Raw genomic sequence first — 20,901 nt, 5'->3', positions numbered from 1 at the left:
CGCTACCACAGCAATACTATGAGTTCGAGGACACCTGACAATGGGAGAGAATCTCCAAGGGGCTCAGAAGGGATCTGGCACCCTGCCCACGAATGGCTGGAAGAGGACGAGCGGGATACTGAGTACCACCCCGCGCTAGAGTCGTCGGAACACGATGGCTCATGGGAGGACGACATATCCAATGAAGATGAGCAGATGGGCCCAGGGGCTGCAAGTGGTAGGACTAAACTCTAGGCCCTCACAATAGTATGAAAATGAACTAACCACCTCTTGGTGACAGGAAATACTCGCATCAACATCGGAAACATTCAGATCCAACTTACGGCGGACGATTCGGAGGGCGACAATTTGAACGAGGGGCACACCCGTAGTACGTTGTGCTCGAAATTCTCGAAGGATATCAGTACAATTGCTTACAAATTACAGTACCGGCTTCACGGTTGTTCGAGTTGCTTGCATCCAGTGGTTTACAACATATCCTCCAAGCCAGCGGTTGGCCGACGGCAATGGAAGAAGAGCAGGAGCAGTTGGAGCATGAGGAAGATGGGCTAAGCGACGAAGATTTCATGCCCATATTCCGAAATCACCTCGGAGCCAGATCTGCAGAAAGCACTAAGCTTCCACCGGTCCCTAACCCGGAGGGCAAGAAGTTGATGGGTGAAGGTCATTTCGGAACTGATAAATTCTACGGCGACCAGCTCAGACAGCGCAAGAAATCTCTAGCGACAAGCCTGATGTGGCGAGAACTAGGCATTGATACTGATGGAGTGCGGAAAAGAGCGGGCCAATCTATCTCTCAGGTAGGCCAAGTGTATACTCGGCACATGGAGATTACAATAGCGACCAGGACTAACGCATACGTTTGGCGCCTACTAGGGCCTCATTCCAAGTTCGGTTGCGGACAGAATCATTCACTATGACACGCGAAGTTATTCGGGCCAGTTCTCAGATGATGGCAATTTCTTTTTCTGCTGCGCACAAGACTTCAAGGTTCGAATGTACGACACATCCAATCCATACGACTGGAAATACTACAAAACCGTCGATTATCCGTTCGGTCAATGGACTATCACCGATGCGACGTTGAGTCCCGACAACCGCTTCCTTGTCTACAGTTCAATACGAAGTCAGGCATACATGGCCACCACAGACCCAGAGGACGATTCAGATCCTACTGTTTTAGATTTATCTGCTCCGCCGGGCCAAAGGAGAACACGGGGCTGGGGTAGTTCACACTTCGGGGTATGTGAAGTGGTGCTTCAATCGGCATTTCAATGGCTAATTTGGTCCATGGTTAATAGATTTGGTCTCTTCGATTCTCTGGAGATGGACGTGAGGTTGTCGCCGGCACATCAGAAGACTCAGTCATCGTTTACGATCTGGAAACACGACAGCCAGTTCTGAACCTACGAGATAGGCATCAACATCATGTTAATGCTGTATGTTACGGAGACACATCATCGCCGCACATCCTGTATTCTGGATCAGATGACACGACAATCCGAGTTTGGGACCGACGGTCAATGGGTGACGGACGTGAAGCCGGTGCCTTTATGGGCCACACCGAGGGACTAACATACGTTGACAGTAAAGGCGACGGCCGATACGTCTTATCAAATAGCAAAGACCAAACGATGAAGCTTTGGGATCTGCGGAAGATGATGACATCCGCCGATATCGAAAACATCGACCCCGCCGATTACTCAACCGGCTTCGATTACCGCTTCGAGCAGTATCCAGACCAGTACCGCAGAAATGCCAAGAATGACTGCTCTGTTGTTACATATCGAGGCCACCGAGTTCTCAAAACCTTGATCCGCTGCCACTTCTCCCCACCAGGAAGCACAAACTCACGCTATGTTTACAGCGGGAGTGAAGATGGCAAGGTTTATGTGTACAACTTGGATGCCACGCTAGCCGGCACCATTGACGTTGGCAAAGCGACATTTAACTCCCGACCGCGTGATCCAGATGCCTATGCTACAGCGTATGAGATGAGTGGGGAGATGCTGTGGAGGACTTGCGTTCGCGATGCAAGCTGGCACCCGAGTGCGCCGGTACTAGCAGGTAGGAACTATATCCCGGAACATTGGTTTTAGTAAGCATTGCTAACCCTATGTTTAGCAACTTCCTGGAACGGCTGGGGCTTGTCTACTGGCACTTGCACTGTGCATTCTTGGAATGCCGGCGCCACTAAAGACGAGGGAGATCCTCCGGTTGGCCAGAGTTACGACGACAAACTACGATACATCCCTGAGTTCGATCAATATCGTGAGAATGCACCACGTGCTCGACCGCGGCGTCCGTTGCGCAGTCGACCTGTTCGCCGATGGGCTGGCGACGAGGTAGCTGAGGACACTATATGGTAGTGGAAGAATGATTGTTCTTTTTGGTCCAGCAAAAGCATTCGTAGTTGGCTTTTGATTATGCACATCTTGGGCGTCTTTATCCATGTACCTTTGCACAATACATACTTGATAGTCACATTTCGTCCGGTATACCGCCGTAGATGTGATCTCGGGCTATTTAGAAGCTCAATACCATGAAATTGATGGGAATGAATGCTTGAACGGTGTGGATTAAGTAAAAACAAGGACCCCTATTGATACAGGATGCGAAAAAGGGTGGTATCTCATAGATAGCGATCATGGTCTTCCGCCTATCGCTTGCCAAAAAAAAAGCGCCAAGTGGCTGATATGGTGATCGCCACGGAAATTCAAAACGTAAAAGGAAAAGGGCTTTGCAGTGTAGGAAGGTTGCCAGCCCAGGGTTGTTTGGGTAGTCCCGCGGGGTAGTTCATGGTGTTTAGGCGAGATCAGGGAGCGGTGTCATTGATGTCTGCGACAGCATGCGTATCTTGCGCGATACCGATACCGCCTCTTATCATCCCCCATCTCTTCCCATCTGCAAGATTTCTCCGTAGACAACTGTTTCCATTTCTCTCAACTTGTCAGATGGATCGGAGCATCTGCCTCTCCCTTAGGCGCCACCGACCAGGACCTGGTTGACAGGGATGTGAACTATAAGAAGCAGGTTAGTACAGAAACACATGCAACGTGCATGCAGACTAATGTCCGCATTCTAGAAAACATACTCAGCTTGACGAAGTAGCCAATGGCTCCCTATCGGCGATGTCAGTATTCCGCCTTGCACTATGATCCAGGGGTTGCCACAATGGCACATACCATAACAAGGAAACCCATGCCAACGGCCTGGCTGATCTTGATGAATTCACGCTTGTCGGCTATTGAAAAAGTCAGTGTTTCAAGAACTCAAGATCTCGCAAAATGACTGCCGATCAACATACGCTTGGTGCAGCGGCGAACAAACTGGGAACCCTCCCGAATGAAGTCCTTAGGGATATCGGCAAGCTCTTGGAAAGTTTCAGACATGATTGCGACAGATGAGAATTATGAAAAGATTAAAAAGAACTTTGAAGGAGAAGAGTCGCGACAATTTGAAGAAGAACAGGTGGTTTCTCCGGAAATGACCAATTGGCCTCTCCGGGGGACTGGAGAATGGATAATATTTGTTCCAGCTCCAAGGTCTGGCCCGGTGCCGCGCGATTACATCGCCATCGTTCATCGGCTTCCGGCTATTCTCATTGTCATCAAAGATATCTACAACATAGTGAACTTGAAGAAGCTCTCCACACTGTGATTGAGAGACTGGGATCCATTGCTCGGCGTTCGCGCGTTACATCCCCCAACACCCATTAACGCTACCTACCTTTCTTTCCCTTGTTTTCACCCTGTTCACTCCTGTTCTCTAACCAAGTCTCCACATCCTTTACTCATTCATTACTTGCTGCCTGTCTGTGGCGGTCGTTTTATCCCCCTTCTCTCTTTCTACTTTGTATCTGAACATCTGCGGAACAGCCCTGATCCCATTCTCTGTACTCCGCGTCTGCAGCTCGCGCAAGTCTTGTTTCTACCAGAAGCGCGCTCCCTTCGCTTCGGATTGTACGTATTGTCTGGCCTCTATGTCTTCATGTCTGCCCTTCCTATGTTCCCCCTCGAGGGTTTGGCCAATTTTCCGTTCGCTTTACCTGTGAGGACTCACGGGCTGTTGGGAGCTAATACGGGAATCGCGCTACCCCTTCACTGACTGTGGCTTTTCGTTCATTATGTTTTTTTCCTATGCTAATTGGTGGCTTGTGTCTGCAGACATGCACTTTTCTTGAGTTGCTCAGAAGCGGAAAGGATCAAGAAGAAGAAGAAGAAGAAGAAGAAGAAGGGCCTGTACCATCACATCAGATACTCAGGCAATTTCAATCATTTCTTTGAGGTCCAATCCCCTGAAGAGGATACTAATTTAGTTCGCAATGGCTACCGACGACGACAACTTCGACATTGACATCTACGGCGACGGCACTTACAATGCCAGTGAGCCTGGAGAGTTCAAGCAGGAGGATTCTGAGCTCGTCCTGGATGCTCCCGAGAATCAGCCTGAGCCCAGCACCGGCTCATCCAACGCCATCAAGCAGGAGAACCCTCCTACCACTCAGGCCCAGCAAGTGAACAACAATGCAGCTCAACCGGCCCCTCAGCAGCAGACACCTCACCACGGTCTTCCTGCACCCCCTCAGGGAGTCAAGCGAAAGGAATACGAGGACCAATCTGTTGATCCGGATGCTACGACTGCGTTGCTGATCTCAGATCTCTCCTGGTGGACAACCGATGATGATATCCGAGGCTGGGTGAACCAGGCCGGAGTCGAGAACCAGCTTAAGGATGTGACCTTCAGCGAGCATAAAGTGAACGGCAAGAGCAAGGGGTAAGAACATTATACACTCGGTCGCAAGAAAAAGAGATGTCGAGCATTGATACTAACATTAAAAATTTTTATAGTCAAGCATTTGTTGAGTTCTCTAGCGCGCAGGCAGCGACCGCAACCAAGCACAACATCGAAAGAAACGGTGGCCCCGCGCGTAAACACACCGTGCACTACACCACCCCCCACCAAAACCCATTTAAGACTCTGCCCAAGGATACCCCGATGCGCAATGCTGGCGGTCGCGGCGGCGGCACTACCCACAACACCGGTGGCAACCCCAACTACGGCATGAACAACCACGCTGGAAGTGGATTCCGCGGCCGCGGTGGCTTCAACAACCGCGGTATGGGTGGTAACATGAACAACAACTTTAACAACCGCAATAACTTCAACCCCATGGGTGGATTCCAAGGTGGCGCGCCTAACCCCATGATGGGTGGTTTCCAGGGTGCCCCGATGGGCGGCATGCAGAACTACGGATTCAACAATAACCGCGGCAACATGATGGGCGGTATGCGCGGCGGAGCTGGTATGCGCGGCGGTCGCGGCGGAAACGCCATGGGCGGTGGTCCAAATATGATGGGTATGCCTGGTATGACTCCCCCGATGGGTGGCATGGGCATGAACCCGATGGCCGGAATGAACCCTATGATGGGTGGTGCCATGGGCGGTGGTATGGCGGGCAACATGCCGATGCAAGGTAAGTGATTTCGATATAAATACTGACTTCCCACCCTTTGGCTTTCTCGATCCTGACCATATCCTAGGACAACAAGGTTTCCAGGGCGCCAACCCTGGGTTCAATCAGGGCTACTACAACCCTAACAACCAGAACAACCAGGCGAGCGGCTCCGACGGAGGGTCCTGGAACCCCCACGGCGCGAAGCGGAGCCGACAGGACTGAGAAGCACACCGTCACGTTGCTTGGGGAATCACGGGCCATTTGGCCCCAGTGGTCTTTCCTCAAGCTTCTTGCTACGGATCATGATGATGATGGTCTCTAGTGCATGGTGGGATTTCTTCAGATCGAAGACAAGTTGTTTCTCTTTTTTTCTTTTTCTTTTTCTTTTCCATATGCTTTATGGTTGCTTTCTCATGCGCAGGGGGGATTATCGGGGAAATGGAATGGCTGCAAATTCCGAACTAGCAAGGTCGTTCTCAGATCATCTTCCTAGTTCTTGTGTAATTTTTCGCTTTTTTTTCTATCTTTTTTCTACGGTGTATTAGGATATTTCTTCTTTTTCATTCCATATTCCATGTTCCATTTTAAGTACAGAGTACATGTATGTATGAACTCTGTACATCCATGTAATTAGCTAGTTGGGTAGACGCAGACTCCAGGGAAAAGGGTATAGAAAAGATAGTATGGACAATGTAAGATATACTCGTTACTCTCACGTCACTTTCACGTTAATTTCGCGTTACTTAGCCGTCATTTCAGATTCAATACGGAGTGTATAAGAGCGATTAATATGCCTGCAGGGTCTGCAGGTAGCTATTAGATCTATGCTCAAGCTGCATGCGAGGCAGTGTAATGCAACACCCCTGGTCAAATACGCAATCAACTTTAGGCTAATATCTCCTACCAATAGAGTCAGGGTACATCCCAGTTCATATATAGAGCTTATTACTTGTCGTGTTGTATGCCCAAGGCATACTACATAACGCAGAACCCCGACGGGGGCAGTGCAAGCAGGGCAAATAACTAAGGCATACACTAGGTAGCTAAGGCACAGCCCGATTCTTGGAAAATCCCTCTAGTGGCGGTTGTCTAGAACTGAGAGCGAGACTAGGAAGAGCTTCATAGCGCGTGAATCATATTCATTCCGGGTCCAATCTTGTGGTTTATGAAATGTCATGTAAGTAGTTAGCTCCCCATGATCAAACGCATGACGACTTAATGCATCGCCTTGAAATTAAATGCCCAATCGCACAATATGCAGACTTGTATAGGAGGGTTTTATGTAAAACAAAGCAAAGCGCGATAATTCAAGAACAGAAAAACCAAAAAATTGGAACATGAAAGAAATCGTCTAAGTCATTAGGAGGGTGTAGAGGGAGGGCATCAAACATGAGGATAGAAGAGTATGGACGGGGCATAAGTAGTGGTAACAGGGTGCTTTTAGATTCTCAAGAGAAATCCTGCACGTTGCTACCCTTCAAAAGCCAAGAAATCTGGAACTCGCACAAAATATATAAAGACACCAAGTCGAGTATATAGCGAGGATTAGAAAGGAATTGGGTTCGGCACATATCGACATCTATGCCACTGGTCCACTGGGCTAGTTTCAATATAGCCCACTTGACATCAAAACTGAATGTCCAGGCTTGCACGTCGGTCCAGTAGAGCGGCGGCGTCATTTCAGAGCTGGAAGGCGACGTGGGAGTGAGATTTTGCTCTGAATCGGTAGTAGATTCAGCATCATCGTCGAAGGTAGAGGTAGTTTCAGATGCGATGGGCTGAGTCCTATGATTCTTGGTTTTTGACTTTGCCGCAGATGAGCGAAGACTAAAAAGTTTCACGAAGACTTGCACTCGGGTGCGGAGGGGGTGGCTGGATTCGCGCGCCGGGGACATCTTGAATGTCATCTCAACTCTTTCGTTGGTCGATAATCGAAACTTTGCGTGGGCTTCGTAGTTGGTAGATGGGACAGTTACACATGGACATTGGCAACGATATTCCGGCTGGGGAATTTGTAGAATGGGCGGAGGTCCATGGTCTCTGAAAGCCAGATCCGTGTATAAGCCTGGAGCCGGGACACCCGAGGCTTTCGGTTTAGGTTGTTTGATTTGTCTTTTGACAGAGATGGGGTCAATCAATGTGCCAAGTCCAACGCTGCGAAGTAATCTGATATCACGTTCAAAAATAGGCGAGTATTGGACCTTGTCGCCAAGACCACGCAGAGGTGGTTGTGTTTGGATATCCATTGCGACCCCAACAAAACGAGTATTTGGAGATGGATCATCGGTGAATGTGTTGGTCATATTGTCAAATGGTCCTGGATCAAACTGCATTATCTCATTGGTATGGTAGTAAAAAGGTAGTTGAGTGGCCATGTTCTGAGGCATTATAAAGTTCGGCAATGCTCCAGAGTTAAGGTAGGACCCGTTCAAATTGACGATGGTAGAAGATGTCTCCGGAAAAGCTTGCGCGGGTATTGTCGAGGAAGATCCAGCTTGGATAGAACTCCTGGGCACGTCGCCACATTTGTGGCATCTTTGGATAGATTTGCAGTCTTCACATTTGGCCATGTCATGAGCACATAGTTTGCAATTGTTCGGGCTAGAGGGCTTCTCTTCTCTTGGCTTTTTTTGCTTGTCCTGGCGCTTGCGCTTGGTCGAATGGTCAGCCTGTGACGACCCGGGGTTTTGGGGCGGTTGGATATTCCTGGGCTGTCTGCTGGCTCTGGGGGTCTGAGCTGTGGACCCACGAGATGAGCCAGGGGAGTCGTCGATTGAAATTTGACCGATGGCATCAGCGGCGCTTTGACGACGGCTACTGTTGAGTTGATTGTCAGAAATAGAGTGGGAGATGGGACCAGGACGCGCATTGCCCCTGTTCCTGAAGCTTCCGGAGCTTGGGTAATGGTAAGTAGTGCCCCCAGTCCGGTTATTTGATCGGTTAGACTGGGATTCTCCGTTCCAATTGCTAGGTCCGGTAAAAGAAGAGCCATTACCATGACCGTGGCCGTTGCTATTGCCGTTCCCGCCATTATTGTCGCCGTGACGAGACTGATCGCCGTTGGCTGAAGCATTCGCCGAACCAGAAGAAACGAGACAGTGGTTCTTGATGTGATCAAAATAGACAGACCAAGAAGATGTCTCGTGTTCGCAAAAGGGACATTTGCGTGGAGGGGCATATCTCACTCGGGTTGCTTCCACATCAGCCGGGAGTAGATCGAATTTCTTGTGTTTTTGGAAAAGATGGTCATGCATCCTATCGCGCCGGTGGAGCACCTTGAGGCAAAGTGGCTCTGTACATCGCCACTCGCAGTCGAGTATACCATGCCCAGCCAAATGTCTTTTAAAGGTACCGAAGGTTGTAAAGGTTATTCTTTCCTTCTGAGGATCACATAGCCAACATCGAAACAATTTTTTGCCTCGTTCCGAGGACCCACTTAATGAAATCGGAGGTTGGAGCTTTGAATGAAAGAAGTTTTTGATCGTGTCAATGCCCTGCATCCCTTGTGAGATTTGGTCAGGACTACATAGCTGATTATACACGAGAGCTCTGTATGTTGCGACAACCTGGTCCATGGCACCTTCAAGTGAAGGTTGCAGAGGCAACGAGGTGGAATTTGGGATTCCAATCCTGGTCCGATCCAAGCCTTGCGAGGGATGAGCAATGCTCTCACTCCTTAGATCATCCGCTGGTCTTTGAGTGAGAATCGAACTTCCTAGATCATCTAGTGTTTGAGGAATATTTTCGACCGCAGTGTGATACCTCGGATCAATATAATCCAGGTCGCTGGCATGTTGCTGTGGAGGTTCGGGCACTTGGCTAATGGGCCCGGTGTTGATCCATGCGGAATCCTGTTGGAAGGCTTCCGAGCTCATAAGGCTTGTCACGTCGGCGGACGAGTATGCTCCTGTGTGATAAAGCGCATAGTCCTGACCAAGCATTAGTACATTAGTAGCCGGGAGCTAGAATATCTATGTGGGTACACACTTGATCATAGTCCGTGCCAGTAAAGTCCTCAGATGAGCCAGAAGTTCCATGCCACTGCATCATCTCATCGACCTCCTCGTCATCCTCGTTGAAAGTAATATTCATATTGAACAGGTCTCCTTGAGGTAAATGATGTCAGAGCGTGGAGAATGTTTGAACCTGAGGAAAAGGAAGATTCAATGAGGGGAAGAAGAGCCCTCTTAAGGAAATCAGAGTCTAGCCTGCGCCTCCTCCCGAGCTCTGCACCCGGGTGAAGAAGGGAAAAATCAAACCCAATTTGGGCTGGGAGGATTGCCGGACCGGGGGGGGAGGTGTTTGGGTTGAAAACACGTCTTCGCCCAAGAAAACGGTCCCTGGAAGATGGAAGAAGCAGATAGAGAAAGAGAGTTCGAGTACTCCGTACTCAGTACAATATCCGTATAATACTGTTTCGGCCCAAGCAGAGCGAATAACAGTGAGGCGGTCAACTTGTTGCCTCTATGCGGACGAGGCAGCGAATGATGATTTCACCTTACAATTCAAAGCCATTTGTGCAAAATTGTAGATAATTAGGCCTATAAGGCCGGATATTTATCCCGACTTGCTAAAAAAATGGAATGCAATTCATATGGAACATCGGGGATAAAATTTCNGGGGGGGGGGGGGGGGGGGGGGGGGGGGGGGTAAGAGGCAGTGCTTTGGAAGTACATAAAAGATTTACAAGGGATTTATTTTTTCTTATTATATTAGCAGCCGCACATGTGGCTTTAGTTTAGTGCAGATCATTCAGAGTTTATGAAGTGAAATGTTGTGACGTAGGTATAGACTAGTATTGTTCAATCTGAATATGGTTAATCCGTCATATAATGGATAGAAAAAGATGGAATAAACATGCCGAGGGAAACGAAATTCAATGGGATTCATATGAGCAGTCCAAACAATAGAATTCGAACAAAATCATTCTGCCAGGGCAATATTGAGTATGCAGGTCGACCCTCCACCCATTATCAGTCTCTTTGGAGTTAAGAAGCAAAAGGTTGGAATATCTCCAGCCAAACGGTTAAGGTGTCTCTGGGAGTATCGATTCGGCTCCGAGAAGCCCGGATGTTTCATTACGAGACACGAAGTAGACAATAAATTGCAGTGCAATAGGATGGTTGAAAATAATATTCGATTAAATAAATAACACAGTTCACCCAATTACGCCCAAATCTAAAAGGCCATAGCATACATACTCCATCCTCCGTACTCCGTATATGCAGAGACATCATTGCAATCCTATGGATCCTACGCACGGACCTGCCGGGATACCTGGGCGGACAAATGACATTTATCGATGGAAAATCCTGGGCAACTTTTCTGGATCTTGTTGGCAGACCAAGAGTGGGGAAGGTAGTAGGTAGTAGGGGGTTGGTGAGGCAAGGTATATTGAATAAAAACACTGGAATCCCATCATCAACACCCCTGCAAGTGAAGCAAAACCTTCAGGGCTTAGTAGTTTCGTCAGGACCACTGGTAGAAAAAAAAAAGAATACTCCTGAGCAGGTGATTGAAAAGTTACCGGACCTGCATCATTAGGGATTCAGGGATTAATTACTATTGCAGGGCGCATTAGGATAAATCACCCACCTTTCCTCCATGTATGTGTATGGCTCAGACGAAAGCAATCTTTTGATTAAGCTCGAGACAGTTTTCCGTCATTTTCAGCAGCAAGCCCCCCCTCCCCTTTTTCCTGTGCGTCCCTGTACCAATCAACCTGTCTTGTGCTCGGATGACAATCTGCACGATTGTACTTTTGTCTTTTGCCCCGGGATCCCATGATATTTGGGCAACTGGTGATAATCGCCACTAAGCATCATCGCTTTGTCCCTTCACCAGACATATATTTTAATCACTGGTTATTTGGAGGTTGTCTCAAGACTTATTAAAATGGGGCCGGGTGGAGATTAAGGAAATAGATATCCATCCTTTCGATACGAACAATAACCCATAAATCGGGACGGAGAGGAGGAAAGAAAAAGAATTAAGAAAAAGGTAGGGAAATCTTACTGACTAGAGTATTCCGTACTTCGTACGTACTTCGGAGAACTCCGATACTCGTAGGGTTACTGATAGTCTGGATCAGGCGGGGAACGGGACAGACCGAGCCTCATCTATCTACCATGGTTCATCCAAAGTTTGAATACATAGGTGCTTTGTTGAAGGGAGATTTTGGCCAAGGTGGAATACATATCTCCTATTGCTCGCTTGGTGCAACATAATGATACCTAGGTAGCTCTAACAACCTGTGCAATACGTCATGTCATGCATTACCCGACTACAATCACCTTGTCTAGATCTGGGAAGATAAAAGTGAACAAAAAGAACGCAAACCCAAATACAATTTCTCTATGCCTCGTACATCTTGTAAATGCCCATATGCCCGCTAGAGAGAAAAGAAAAAAGGGAAAAAAAAGAGAGAGCGAAAACGAACAGAACGAAAACGAACAGAACAAAATACGAAATAAAACCCAACAAGCAACAGATGACCAAAAAAACAGCCCCAGATCCACTCCAAAGCTATCAGCCAATCTAAATACCCAATTCTTTCCCTTCTAATATGTGGCGCTCCAAACTAGAAAGATAGAACGAAGCTCGGATCTTGTTCGCCACAACTCCGCTGGACCCTTGTACAATAATTTGATACAAAACCCAATCTCAACAAATACCAATAACCAAAGCCTAACGTTGGGGCGAATAGGTAGCTTTGACCGTTGACCATGGCTCCGACGAGGTGGGTGCATTCGCCCACGACTCAAGCATAGATGAGCTTCCCTTTTGCGACTTGGGAGTAGACACCGAGGCATCATTGAGGCCGAGGGAAGTGGTGCCTTTGGTAGTGGGACCGGAAGTTTTGGCCGCCAGGAAGTCGGACGACGAGGCTCTAAGAGAAAGTCAAGGTTAGCAATTAAGATAATCATATTCCTGTTGAATAACATCAAAGACGATTGAGTTGGAAATTGGGAGTATCGAGGGCTGTGCGGTTATTGGCGGTGCATGCTATCAAATCATGTGGCCGACTTACTTGTTGGAGCTCATTTTGGCGCTTAAACACGGATATTGTTGTTGAGAGCGGCGGTGAACACGATTTTGAGGGAGGAGGGAGTAAAGTGGATTGATAGCACCAGTAGCTACTCAATCGCAAGGCAAGAGAGACTAGTTTGTTGATTGGGGGTGCAGATTCCCGCCGAAGTAGTCAACGTGGGAGCTGTGAGCTCAAAGAGTGTGAATATTGATGGCCTTCAAAAAGAGGAAGAGAAAGTACCTTTTATAAGTCAAATCGATTCAATTTTTGGCCTGATCATCTTGCTGCCTGCGAAAGAGAACCCGGGCGTGAAGGTGAAGGTGAAAGCTCACCCCGGGTTCTCCTTCGTAGGCAGAGTAATGGCGATTATGATGGCGTTCAAAAGAAATATGGTGGGGGATCTACGACCGGATTGCTAGGTTCTATACGTAGACATATTTCGAACCCTTTTCAGAAAACTAGCATAGCGCTGACAAACACGCTAGAGCTAGGAGCTAAGAAGTTAATAGAGCGTTTCCCCCCCTCTCTCTTGTTCTCTGAAAAGGAACTAGAAAAGGGGAAAAAGCCACATAGGGGATCAATTCACATACAGCCACCAATAGCACACAAACTAGGAAATAATAGCTCCCTAGTCTATCCAAGTCTGCCCTGGGCCCATGTCTGTGTATATTGCAACTAACGGGTTGATAAACTCACTAGGTATATCCACCCTGCCGATCTTTTCTACCCGGGCCGCATACATCCACCTGTCAAGCGCGTAACTTGAGTATTGCGTCTCGGCAGTGGCTGGTGAACAACAATTCAATTCAATTGAAGTGCAATTCAAATACAAAGGTAATTGAAAAGAAATTCATTATTCTCAAGATCTCCGCTATCAGCCAAGACACGGACCCGGGTTCCAGGTAATGCGCTATACCTACTTCTTTCGCCCCCGTTTTATGTAAGGCTGGATTTGGCATGAACTATAATATATGGAGCTCTGGCAATAGTGTGGCGGTGCTTGCCCAAATCTAGACTTCCATGATCCAAGATGGTTCTGGTCGACAGGTGCCTGTAGGGTGTATGATACGTACCCATACTCACTTAGATGCCCGAATTTTACCTTGGCCTTTGCCTTTACCGCTCCACCTCATTTCAATTCACGAGTCAGTCACACGGGTGCTTGATGGGTGTGTAGGAGCGGTGTAGCGGTCTACACACCCTAGCAATTCTATCACACCATTTTTCAAGAAGGTCTACGTCAGAAAGCCATAGTTTGAGAATCTAGACACTTGCACATACCATCAGAAAATATATATCCAATTATGCGACCAGTCCATCGATCTGCAAACCTGTGGGGTGGTTCTCCACCGCTTACATGTTAAGTTATGCGAGACAGACATTATGGCGGGTAGCGGAGAATTTGCCCCGTCAAAGGGGAAAAAACACGTTCCAGAACAATTCCTTACAATTTCTGTTTTGCCTTGAATATGATACATCACATTACATTCTCCTAAAAACAAAAACAAAACCATTGTGGCGCAGTATGTGCTACTTCCAGAGCTATGTTGTATTGCTTTCGATTAGGGTCTAGGTTTAACACCCGGGCCCTAAGGGAAATCCCGTGTATTCTGTTGCGATTTAGGAAATAAAAGAGTCTAGATGACAATACAGTATTGAGGTTATTGGTGAACGATCTAAGACCACGAAGATCTTTGAGTCTAGAGTCTAGACAAGAAATAAGCATCTAGGCCGATCGAGGTATAACAACAAAATATATTATAATATACATATGATACATACTAATACGATAATATCACTTTATGCCCCTCATTTACGTCATACGAACAGACTTCCCGGTCTGAAACACAAAGGGGGTGGTGCTCGTGTATTCGAGTGTCGACTAGCCAAACTTCTAGAATCTTTCCGGGTTGGGCATACTATATTGTAAACAATCAGGGCAATCGGGCACAACATCCTGGAGGTATCCACGCGTATACATCTTCACTCGCCCCAAGTGCTCGCCCACAATCTAAGGACATAAACTAAGCCAATCATCAGCGTAGGCAGCCAATAATCCGTAGTCCGTACCACCGGGCGCTTCGATCAGAAGATAGAGGGGGATGGAGGGGTGAAATATGGTCACCGCAAGTTTGAAGTGACCGATGCGCTAAAATCCAAGTCGAATGTAGCTCCTCTTCACTACTCCGTAGACAGGGACAACACATGTTGTGTAGGCTATAGTCCAGAACGGGCTAGTGGCCTAACCATGGCTGAAAGCAGGGGTGTAATACGAGAAGCCTTTCCACTACTTGCCAAATGTCGGTCTGACTTTTTAGCGCTTTGGACCGGATACTTCGCCTACACGATTCCAAGGTAGGATCTTGGGTTGAGGGAGGTAATATCGGTAAAAGCAGGAAAGCAGGTGATTGCTTCGGGTGCGTTCGTCACCTGGGTAGAGCAGCCTGAAGTAGTTTGATGATGCCCGACTTATGCCGAGGCCGAGCTCTGGTCAAAGCTATAGCTTCAGAGAGCTTATATCCTGGTGGCGATAAATGGGGAAACGACTGCGCCCACTTGGCTGTTCTCCAATATTTGGAATATAGTCTGCATGTACTATTGTGGCCCTCGCAGTGAACAAAGTACGAGTATCTGTGCAGCTATGTCATACTTTTGACACTTTCCTTTCTTTTTTTTCTTTTTTTCTCTTTTTTTTCTCTTGCTCTGCCACAACGGAGGGTGGCGAAAAGAGCAGAGTAACAATGCCAAGGGAGCTTCGCCCCGTAATTGCAATTTGTAGACAAAAAGCCAATTAATGCAGAAATAAATATTTTTGCCTTTTTTCGATGAGGTCGGAGTAGAGACGACTGTTCAAATGCGAGTGAAAGCACAGGTCGCATACACACATGCAGATAGATGGCCTGCTCTCTCGTCTATACCCAACATAAGAACAACTAGAAGAAAATCTCCCCTTAGTCACGTAGGGAGCGGAGAGGAAGGCATGATAGAAGTAAAGTGTTTTGTGCAGCAGCAGTATAGCGTAAAAGGTGAGCTGATAATGTATGTTGTAGGCCTAGGCTGAGAGGAAAGAGAGCAGACTATGACGTCGTGCCGTACATTCGCAGAATGAACTCGTACCTAGTGAAATGTAGTCAGTATATTGTGTTAATACATCATCTCAACCTTGCCATTGCCTATGGATACGGTCGGTGATCAACGCAGACGTGCCCATACTACCAAATGACGTGGTCGAGAAATCCGAGCATGACAGATTGCGAAGCCATTCCCATAGTCTCAATCATCATTCAGGATCATCGAAATTCGTAACCTTGGAATCTAGTCAACGAGTACAACGATTAGGAATTGAAGTCTGAGCCATGCTTGATCAGAATACAAGTGGTCCTGACATTGGGCTACCCATCAAGGCCAAGAGTGAGAACGAACAGCACTACGAACACAGGTCTAGAACAGTAGATCGAATCATGAGAAGCTATGCCGGACCGGGAAAATTGTAGACATGAACTCGGAGATTTTTGATTTTGTTTCATTCAGGGGAATCTATGCACAGGCGAGAGATGTGCCAGGGCATCCGAAACCCTTTGCGCTTCGTCTCAAGTATCAAAGTCCATTTCAGTCTAGGCAAAAATGGAGTGAAAACCCAGTAAACACCTAACAACCGCACACACCGTTCCAATTCGATAGCGAGCCCTTTAAATGTGGGTATCGTAGGCGATGGGGACGACGGTCTCGGGCTTGTTGCCAGCCTGCTTGACGAAGTGGGCCTCACGGGGACCAACGGCCTGACGCTTCAGGTGGACGTGGATACCCTTCTCCTTGGCCTCGCGCTTCTTGAGGGCGTTCTCCTTGACACGCTTGATGAAGTCCTCGCGGGAGCGGGAGTGCTGGACGTGCTCGATGCGGACGCTGATGCGCTTCTCGAGGTAGCGGTTGTCAACCTTCTTGTAGAGGATGACACCGACGGCGGACTTGGTGACGTTGTAGACGACACCGGTCTTACCGTGGTAGACCTTGTGGGGCATACTGTTCAATTGTTAGATTCTCGTCTTCTCTTTCCGGGTTTCGCATTGCCCATGGTGTGTGATCGCTGTGGGCGGTCGGGCGAGAGCGCTGGGAGGAAGTTTCGGATTTGTACTGACCCCTTCTGGACGGCACCGTTGACCTTGAGGTCGACAATATCACCAACACTATAAATATCCGTCAGATTTCAATTCTTGTCGTTTGTTCGAGATTCGAGGGTTTTGAGCGTACCGGTAGGTCTTCATGTAGGTAGAGAGGCGGATCATACCGGCCTCCTTGAAGCCACGGCTGAAGGCATACTGTTCGTCGTTTCGTTAGCACTTATCCTCCCTGAGGCCCGAGGGCGTATCCAGTTGATCCAGGTCGTCCTCCCAGTATGAAAAAAGACGTGTGTCGCAAAGGGAATCATAACGTACCCGAGTGCCGGCGCGCAGACCGTACGAGTGAGGCATGACGGCGGTGTTGTGGTTGGTGCTGGTGGTTAATTGTCGACGGGGCCTTCAACACGAAAAACTAGAGTGTCGGATAACAATTTGTGGGATTCACATGACATAATCACCTCGCTAAAGCCCTGGAGCCACGCTATGCCTCTTTCGGATTATTCGATCTATTTTCCACATTCGGGTTAGCGTAATAATCAACCTTTAGCCAATCAAAGCTTGACTTGCCTCGAGCCCTTCATCGTTTTTATTTCGAGGTTGTTGTATAAGTATGCTGTGCTCTATCCAAGCTTCCTCCCCTTCTTTTCTGTATCCATGCCAACCTTTCGGGGGCACGCCAGATTATTTGAGTTTTACTTAAATTTCATCTCAAGCCAATCCTCTTAGTAATTTGTATAGTGACTGACACGTACTACACATAATCATCAAAAAAGGCGAGCGTCCAGGTGATAGCGTCGGTGCTGGCAGAGGAGGTAATGGCAGGCTTCAACCAAACCACCACACCTGCTTTTTCCAGGTTTTAGAGCCAGTATTTTCCTTCAATCTCCGCGATTTGTCTCCAGTATACAACCCTTGTTCCCAACATACTCGGACGTTCTTAGCCACCTGCGCATATATCGATCGGCTTAGCCTTGTCATCCTTGAACAAACATCTAGTGACATTCACACTTTTTAGATTTCATCGTTGCAGCTCTAAATTCTAGAGCTCTAAGCCTCAAAGAAATCCTCAACTACAAAATACTCAACTGTTGGATGCCTATGAACGTTAGCTGGCAGTGCAGTACTCCGTCCGGAGTATAGTGAACTGACATGGCAACAACAATATAATACTCACGGCTCCGTAATCAGAATGGCAGCTGTCTAGCGGCCAGCAGCAGCCTTGGTCACAATCTCAGAATATAAATTATCACGTAACTCACATGCACTTGAACATCAGTGACCATGTTGACTGACTGCCATTCTTCGCCAGATCAACTAATTCTACAGTGGCCACCAAATTGGGCTGCTGGGGGAAATAGCATTTAGCCCATTGATTATGAATGAATTGTGATGGGTCAAATATGAATTTTGGGGCACATGGCGCCTTCGCCTGCTTGTCATGGTGTAGGAAATCATCATGCCAAACCCCAGTTTTGACGATTTACCTGATGCAACATCAAGAGAAGTCCCGAGTCAGAGCGATACATAAAGATATCCTAAAATTTCACGCTTATTCACAGTAGATAGCCGTCACAGTAAATCAAGCAATTCATACAAGTATATATATAAAAAGAATTAGCTGCAGACGAGCATCCCAGGTAATTACTGAAGGGCCGAGGATTTGCAGAAGAGTCCACGGGTGGAACCATGGGCCTGCCCCGGTGGAGAGATCAAATGACATAATCAAGCTGACATAATTATACTTCTTAATTAGGACTAGGGTAGGGCTCGCATCACACACACTCAAATTCTCAATTCATCCTTGACCCTTCGACCTCCTGTCGACAACCTCCGCCCATCTAACCGCAGCTATGGCCCCGTGAGTATATGATCAAAATCGAAGGCATCGCATCATTCTAATCAATTCCCGTGCAGTCGCGTTTCCTCCAAGACCTACAAGGTCCCCCGTCGCCGTAAGTGAATTTCCAACGAAATGGTGAATTTGAATGTTTAAAGGCTAACTCCATCACAGCCTTCGAGTCGGCCCGTCTGTTAGTACTCTCCGGCCACTGACCAGAAGCGTGCTTCTGGTCATGTCGTGTTCATATTCCTAACTTTTTTTTTCAATAGTGATGCTGAACTCAAGACTGTCGGCGAGTACGGCCTGCGCAACAAGCGCGAGGTGTGGCGTGTCCAGCTCACCCTCTCCAAGATCCGTCGTGCTGCTCGGTACGTGCAAGGAACAATTCGCGATTTTGCGAGGCTTCGAGCGATCGGGCCAAGCCAAATACAATTTGGTGGACATGGCGCTAATTTTTCATCTTCTCCACAGTGAGCTCCTTACTCTCGATGAGAAGGACCCCAAGCGTCTCTTCGAAGGAAATGCCCTCATTCGCCGTCTCGTCCGCATCGGTGTGCTCGATGAGGCCCGCATGAAGCTCGATTACGTCCTTGCCCTCAAGGCTGACGATTTCCTCGAGCGCCGTCTCCAGACCTGCGTCTACAAGCTCGGCCTCGCCAAGTCCATCCACCACGCCCGTGTCCTGATCAAGCAGCGTCACATCCGCGTCGGAAAGCAGATCGTTAACGTTCCCTCGTTCATGGTCCGCCTCGACTCCCAGAAGCACATCGACTTCTCTCTCACCTCGCCCTTCGGTGGTGGCCGTCCCGGTCGCGTTCGCCGCAAGAAGGCTGCTGCCGCCGCTGGTGGTGAGGATGCCGAGGAGGAGGAGGAGGAATAAATTATTCCTAATATTCCCCAAAAAATGGAGTACGGTCGGGTTTCGCTTGGGGCGCCTTCATACCATGGAGGTTCAAAATGACTGCATAGCGTCTCATGTTCTACGATCATGCAATACAATGAATCAAACACAGCCAAAAGGCTTCAATTTGGAACCCGATTTAATTCGATTCCCAGGATTTCGTAACCTAGAATTGTAATATCCATGGACCCATATATGTACAGTAGATCCTAAACGCCATTCTTCCCCGATCCCCACCCACCTAAGATAAGCTCAATCGTTCGTTCCTCGTGTCATCGTACACAAGCCTGGGCTTGGCCTGCAGACTATTATGCCTTGCTCCCCACCAATTCTTTCAAGGTTTCTTCTGCCCCCCTGTACCAGCGTCCCATCTCTTCTAGCCCATCACTTTCACCCTGTTGCTTCTTGCGTTGCGCTTCACGGGCTTGCGCGATCGCATCTGACTTCCGTCGCTCAAGCACGCTGCGCTCTCTCTCTACTGCTTCGGCCTCTCGGGTCTTCCGAGGCAATGTGTTGTGCACAGCAGCCAACTGGCGGTTCAACGCTGCCAGTTCTGCCTCACGCTCCGCCAAAAGTGCCAAGGTCGCGGGAAGAGGAAGGTTCTGCGAAGAGGAAGTATTGTTAGGATCGGAAGGATCCATGGTGGCGACCTGCTTGGCGCGGAGCTCGGCGATGGTTGACTCGAGATTCTCGATTGAATCAGGCAGCGTTGAGAGCTGTGTAGTTTGAAGTTCTACATTCTTGTAACCTGTCATGGTCGCGGTAGGCGCTTCAGTCAACATGTTCATCTTCCACGGTCATTGGCCACTCACGGCTTGCTAGATCGCGGCCCATCAGCTCCATTTCCTCAGTCATAATCCGTGCGTCTTCTTTCCGTGCCTTGAGCTCGGCTTTCACGTCCGCTAGTTGCGTCTCGAGTTCCATGTTCTCATTGTGTCCGACAATCACGGGCGGGTCGCCAACAATGGCGCGCAAAAACTTTTCTTTCGTTACTTGCTCGAGGTAGGAGAATCGCAGCTTGGAGAATAGTTCCTATACGAAAACATCAATATTTGCTCTTCTAGGCAGCGGGCGTTCCGGGATTCAGGCTCATCGCGCGGACCTTATAGTGTGCAAGATCGGCCTCCAACGAGGCAGGGGTAGGATCGTCGAAATTTGAGATGGAAACATCAGAGGTTCGTTTTGAAGGAGACGGGTAAGATCCTCCAACTTCGGTGGAAATTGGCTCGCTGATGCGAATAATTGCGAGTCGGTCCTTCAAATTGCCGCTCTCCTCCAGTTGCTGAAGTGCTGCGAGGGCTTCAGATGATGAGGTTGCCATATTGATAGGGCCAGTTTATCGAAAACCTGGCTATGAAAAGAAAAACCAACGAGGTTTGCGATTGCTAGAGAGCTTGGAGGGGCCGAGTCCTGCGGGCATAACATTTGCGGGACAGTAAACAGCCCTATATCAAAGGCGGTCAGTCCAACTTTTGGAAGGCGCTTTCGTCTTCGCCTCTCTTGCTTCTCTTTCAGCTGAAAAGCATTCCACCTTTGTTCTATTTTGATATGGCC

The 20,901-nt window shown here is 48.2% G+C and overlaps 9 protein-coding genes across 9 annotated transcripts; 4 read left to right on the top strand and 5 right to left on the bottom strand.

Moving 5' to 3' along the window:
• Nucleotides 1–18: 18 nt before the first annotated feature.
• Nucleotides 19–2,369, top strand: PEX2_050250 (WD40 repeat domain-containing protein; the record flags this gene model as incomplete). Its single annotated transcript, XM_016742300.1, has 6 exons — nt 19–217; nt 281–370; nt 427–800; nt 877–1,242; nt 1,302–2,067; nt 2,125–2,369. 6 exons carry the CDS (start codon nt 19–21, stop codon nt 2,367–2,369), a joined length of 2,040 nt encoding a protein of 679 aa, XP_016597630.1.
• Nucleotides 2,370–2,979: 610 nt separating this feature from the next.
• Nucleotides 2,980–3,392, bottom strand: PEX2_050240 (translocon subunit SSS1; the record flags this gene model as incomplete). Its single annotated transcript, XM_016742299.1, has 4 exons — nt 2,980–3,020; nt 3,095–3,122; nt 3,186–3,244; nt 3,308–3,392. 4 exons carry the CDS (start codon nt 3,390–3,392, stop codon nt 2,980–2,982), a joined length of 213 nt encoding a protein of 70 aa, XP_016597629.1.
• A 932-nt stretch (nt 3,393–4,324) lies between these two features.
• Nucleotides 4,325–5,680, top strand: PEX2_050230 (RNA-binding protein; the record flags this gene model as incomplete). The annotated part of the gene is made up of 3 exons (XM_016742298.1): nt 4,325–4,776; nt 4,851–5,476; nt 5,544–5,680. 3 exons carry the CDS (start codon nt 4,325–4,327, stop codon nt 5,678–5,680), a joined length of 1,215 nt encoding a protein of 404 aa, XP_016597628.1.
• Nucleotides 5,681–6,906: 1,226 nt separating this feature from the next.
• PEX2_050220 (uncharacterized protein) lies at nt 6,907–9,550 on the bottom strand (the record flags this gene model as incomplete). Its single annotated transcript, XM_016742297.1, has 2 exons — nt 6,907–9,387; nt 9,446–9,550. The coding sequence occupies 2 exons, from the start codon at nt 9,548–9,550 to the stop codon at nt 6,907–6,909; spliced, it is 2,586 nt and encodes an 861-aa protein (XP_016597627.1).
• Nucleotides 9,551–12,145: 2,595 nt separating this feature from the next.
• Nucleotides 12,146–12,502, bottom strand: PEX2_050210 (uncharacterized protein; the record flags this gene model as incomplete). Its single annotated transcript, XM_016742296.1, has 2 exons — nt 12,146–12,347; nt 12,489–12,502. 2 exons carry the CDS (start codon nt 12,500–12,502, stop codon nt 12,146–12,148), a joined length of 216 nt encoding a protein of 71 aa, XP_016597626.1.
• Nucleotides 12,503–15,844: 3,342 nt separating this feature from the next.
• Nucleotides 15,845–16,140, top strand: PEX2_050200 (uncharacterized protein; the record flags this gene model as incomplete). Its single annotated transcript, XM_016742295.1, has 2 exons — nt 15,845–15,899; nt 15,983–16,140. The coding sequence occupies 2 exons, from the start codon at nt 15,845–15,847 to the stop codon at nt 16,138–16,140; spliced, it is 213 nt and encodes a 70-aa protein (XP_016597625.1).
• Nucleotides 16,141–16,177: 37 nt separating this feature from the next.
• On the bottom strand, nt 16,178–16,957 carry PEX2_050190 (60S ribosomal protein eL21; the record flags this gene model as incomplete). The annotated part of the gene is made up of 4 exons (XM_016742294.1): nt 16,178–16,508; nt 16,625–16,672; nt 16,737–16,804; nt 16,922–16,957. The coding sequence occupies 4 exons, from the start codon at nt 16,955–16,957 to the stop codon at nt 16,178–16,180; spliced, it is 483 nt and encodes a 160-aa protein (XP_016597624.1).
• Nucleotides 16,958–18,456: 1,499 nt separating this feature from the next.
• PEX2_050180 (40S ribosomal protein uS4) lies at nt 18,457–19,326 on the top strand (the record flags this gene model as incomplete). The annotated part of the gene is made up of 5 exons (XM_016742293.1): nt 18,457–18,464; nt 18,521–18,558; nt 18,618–18,636; nt 18,716–18,814; nt 18,918–19,326. The coding sequence occupies 5 exons, from the start codon at nt 18,457–18,459 to the stop codon at nt 19,324–19,326; spliced, it is 573 nt and encodes a 190-aa protein (XP_016597623.1).
• A 329-nt stretch (nt 19,327–19,655) lies between these two features.
• PEX2_050170 (uncharacterized protein) lies at nt 19,656–20,668 on the bottom strand (the record flags this gene model as incomplete). The annotated part of the gene is made up of 3 exons (XM_016742292.1): nt 19,656–20,095; nt 20,160–20,379; nt 20,450–20,668. The coding sequence occupies 3 exons, from the start codon at nt 20,666–20,668 to the stop codon at nt 19,656–19,658; spliced, it is 879 nt and encodes a 292-aa protein (XP_016597622.1).
• Nucleotides 20,669–20,901: the final 233 nt, after the last annotated feature.

This window comes from Penicillium expansum (genome assembly GCF_000769745.1).
Source record: "Penicillium expansum strain MD-8 chromosome Unknown contig166, whole genome shotgun sequence".
NCBI lineage: Eukaryota > Fungi > Ascomycota > Eurotiomycetes > Eurotiales > Aspergillaceae > Penicillium > Penicillium expansum.
This window is presented reverse-complemented; position numbering and strand designations above follow the sequence as displayed.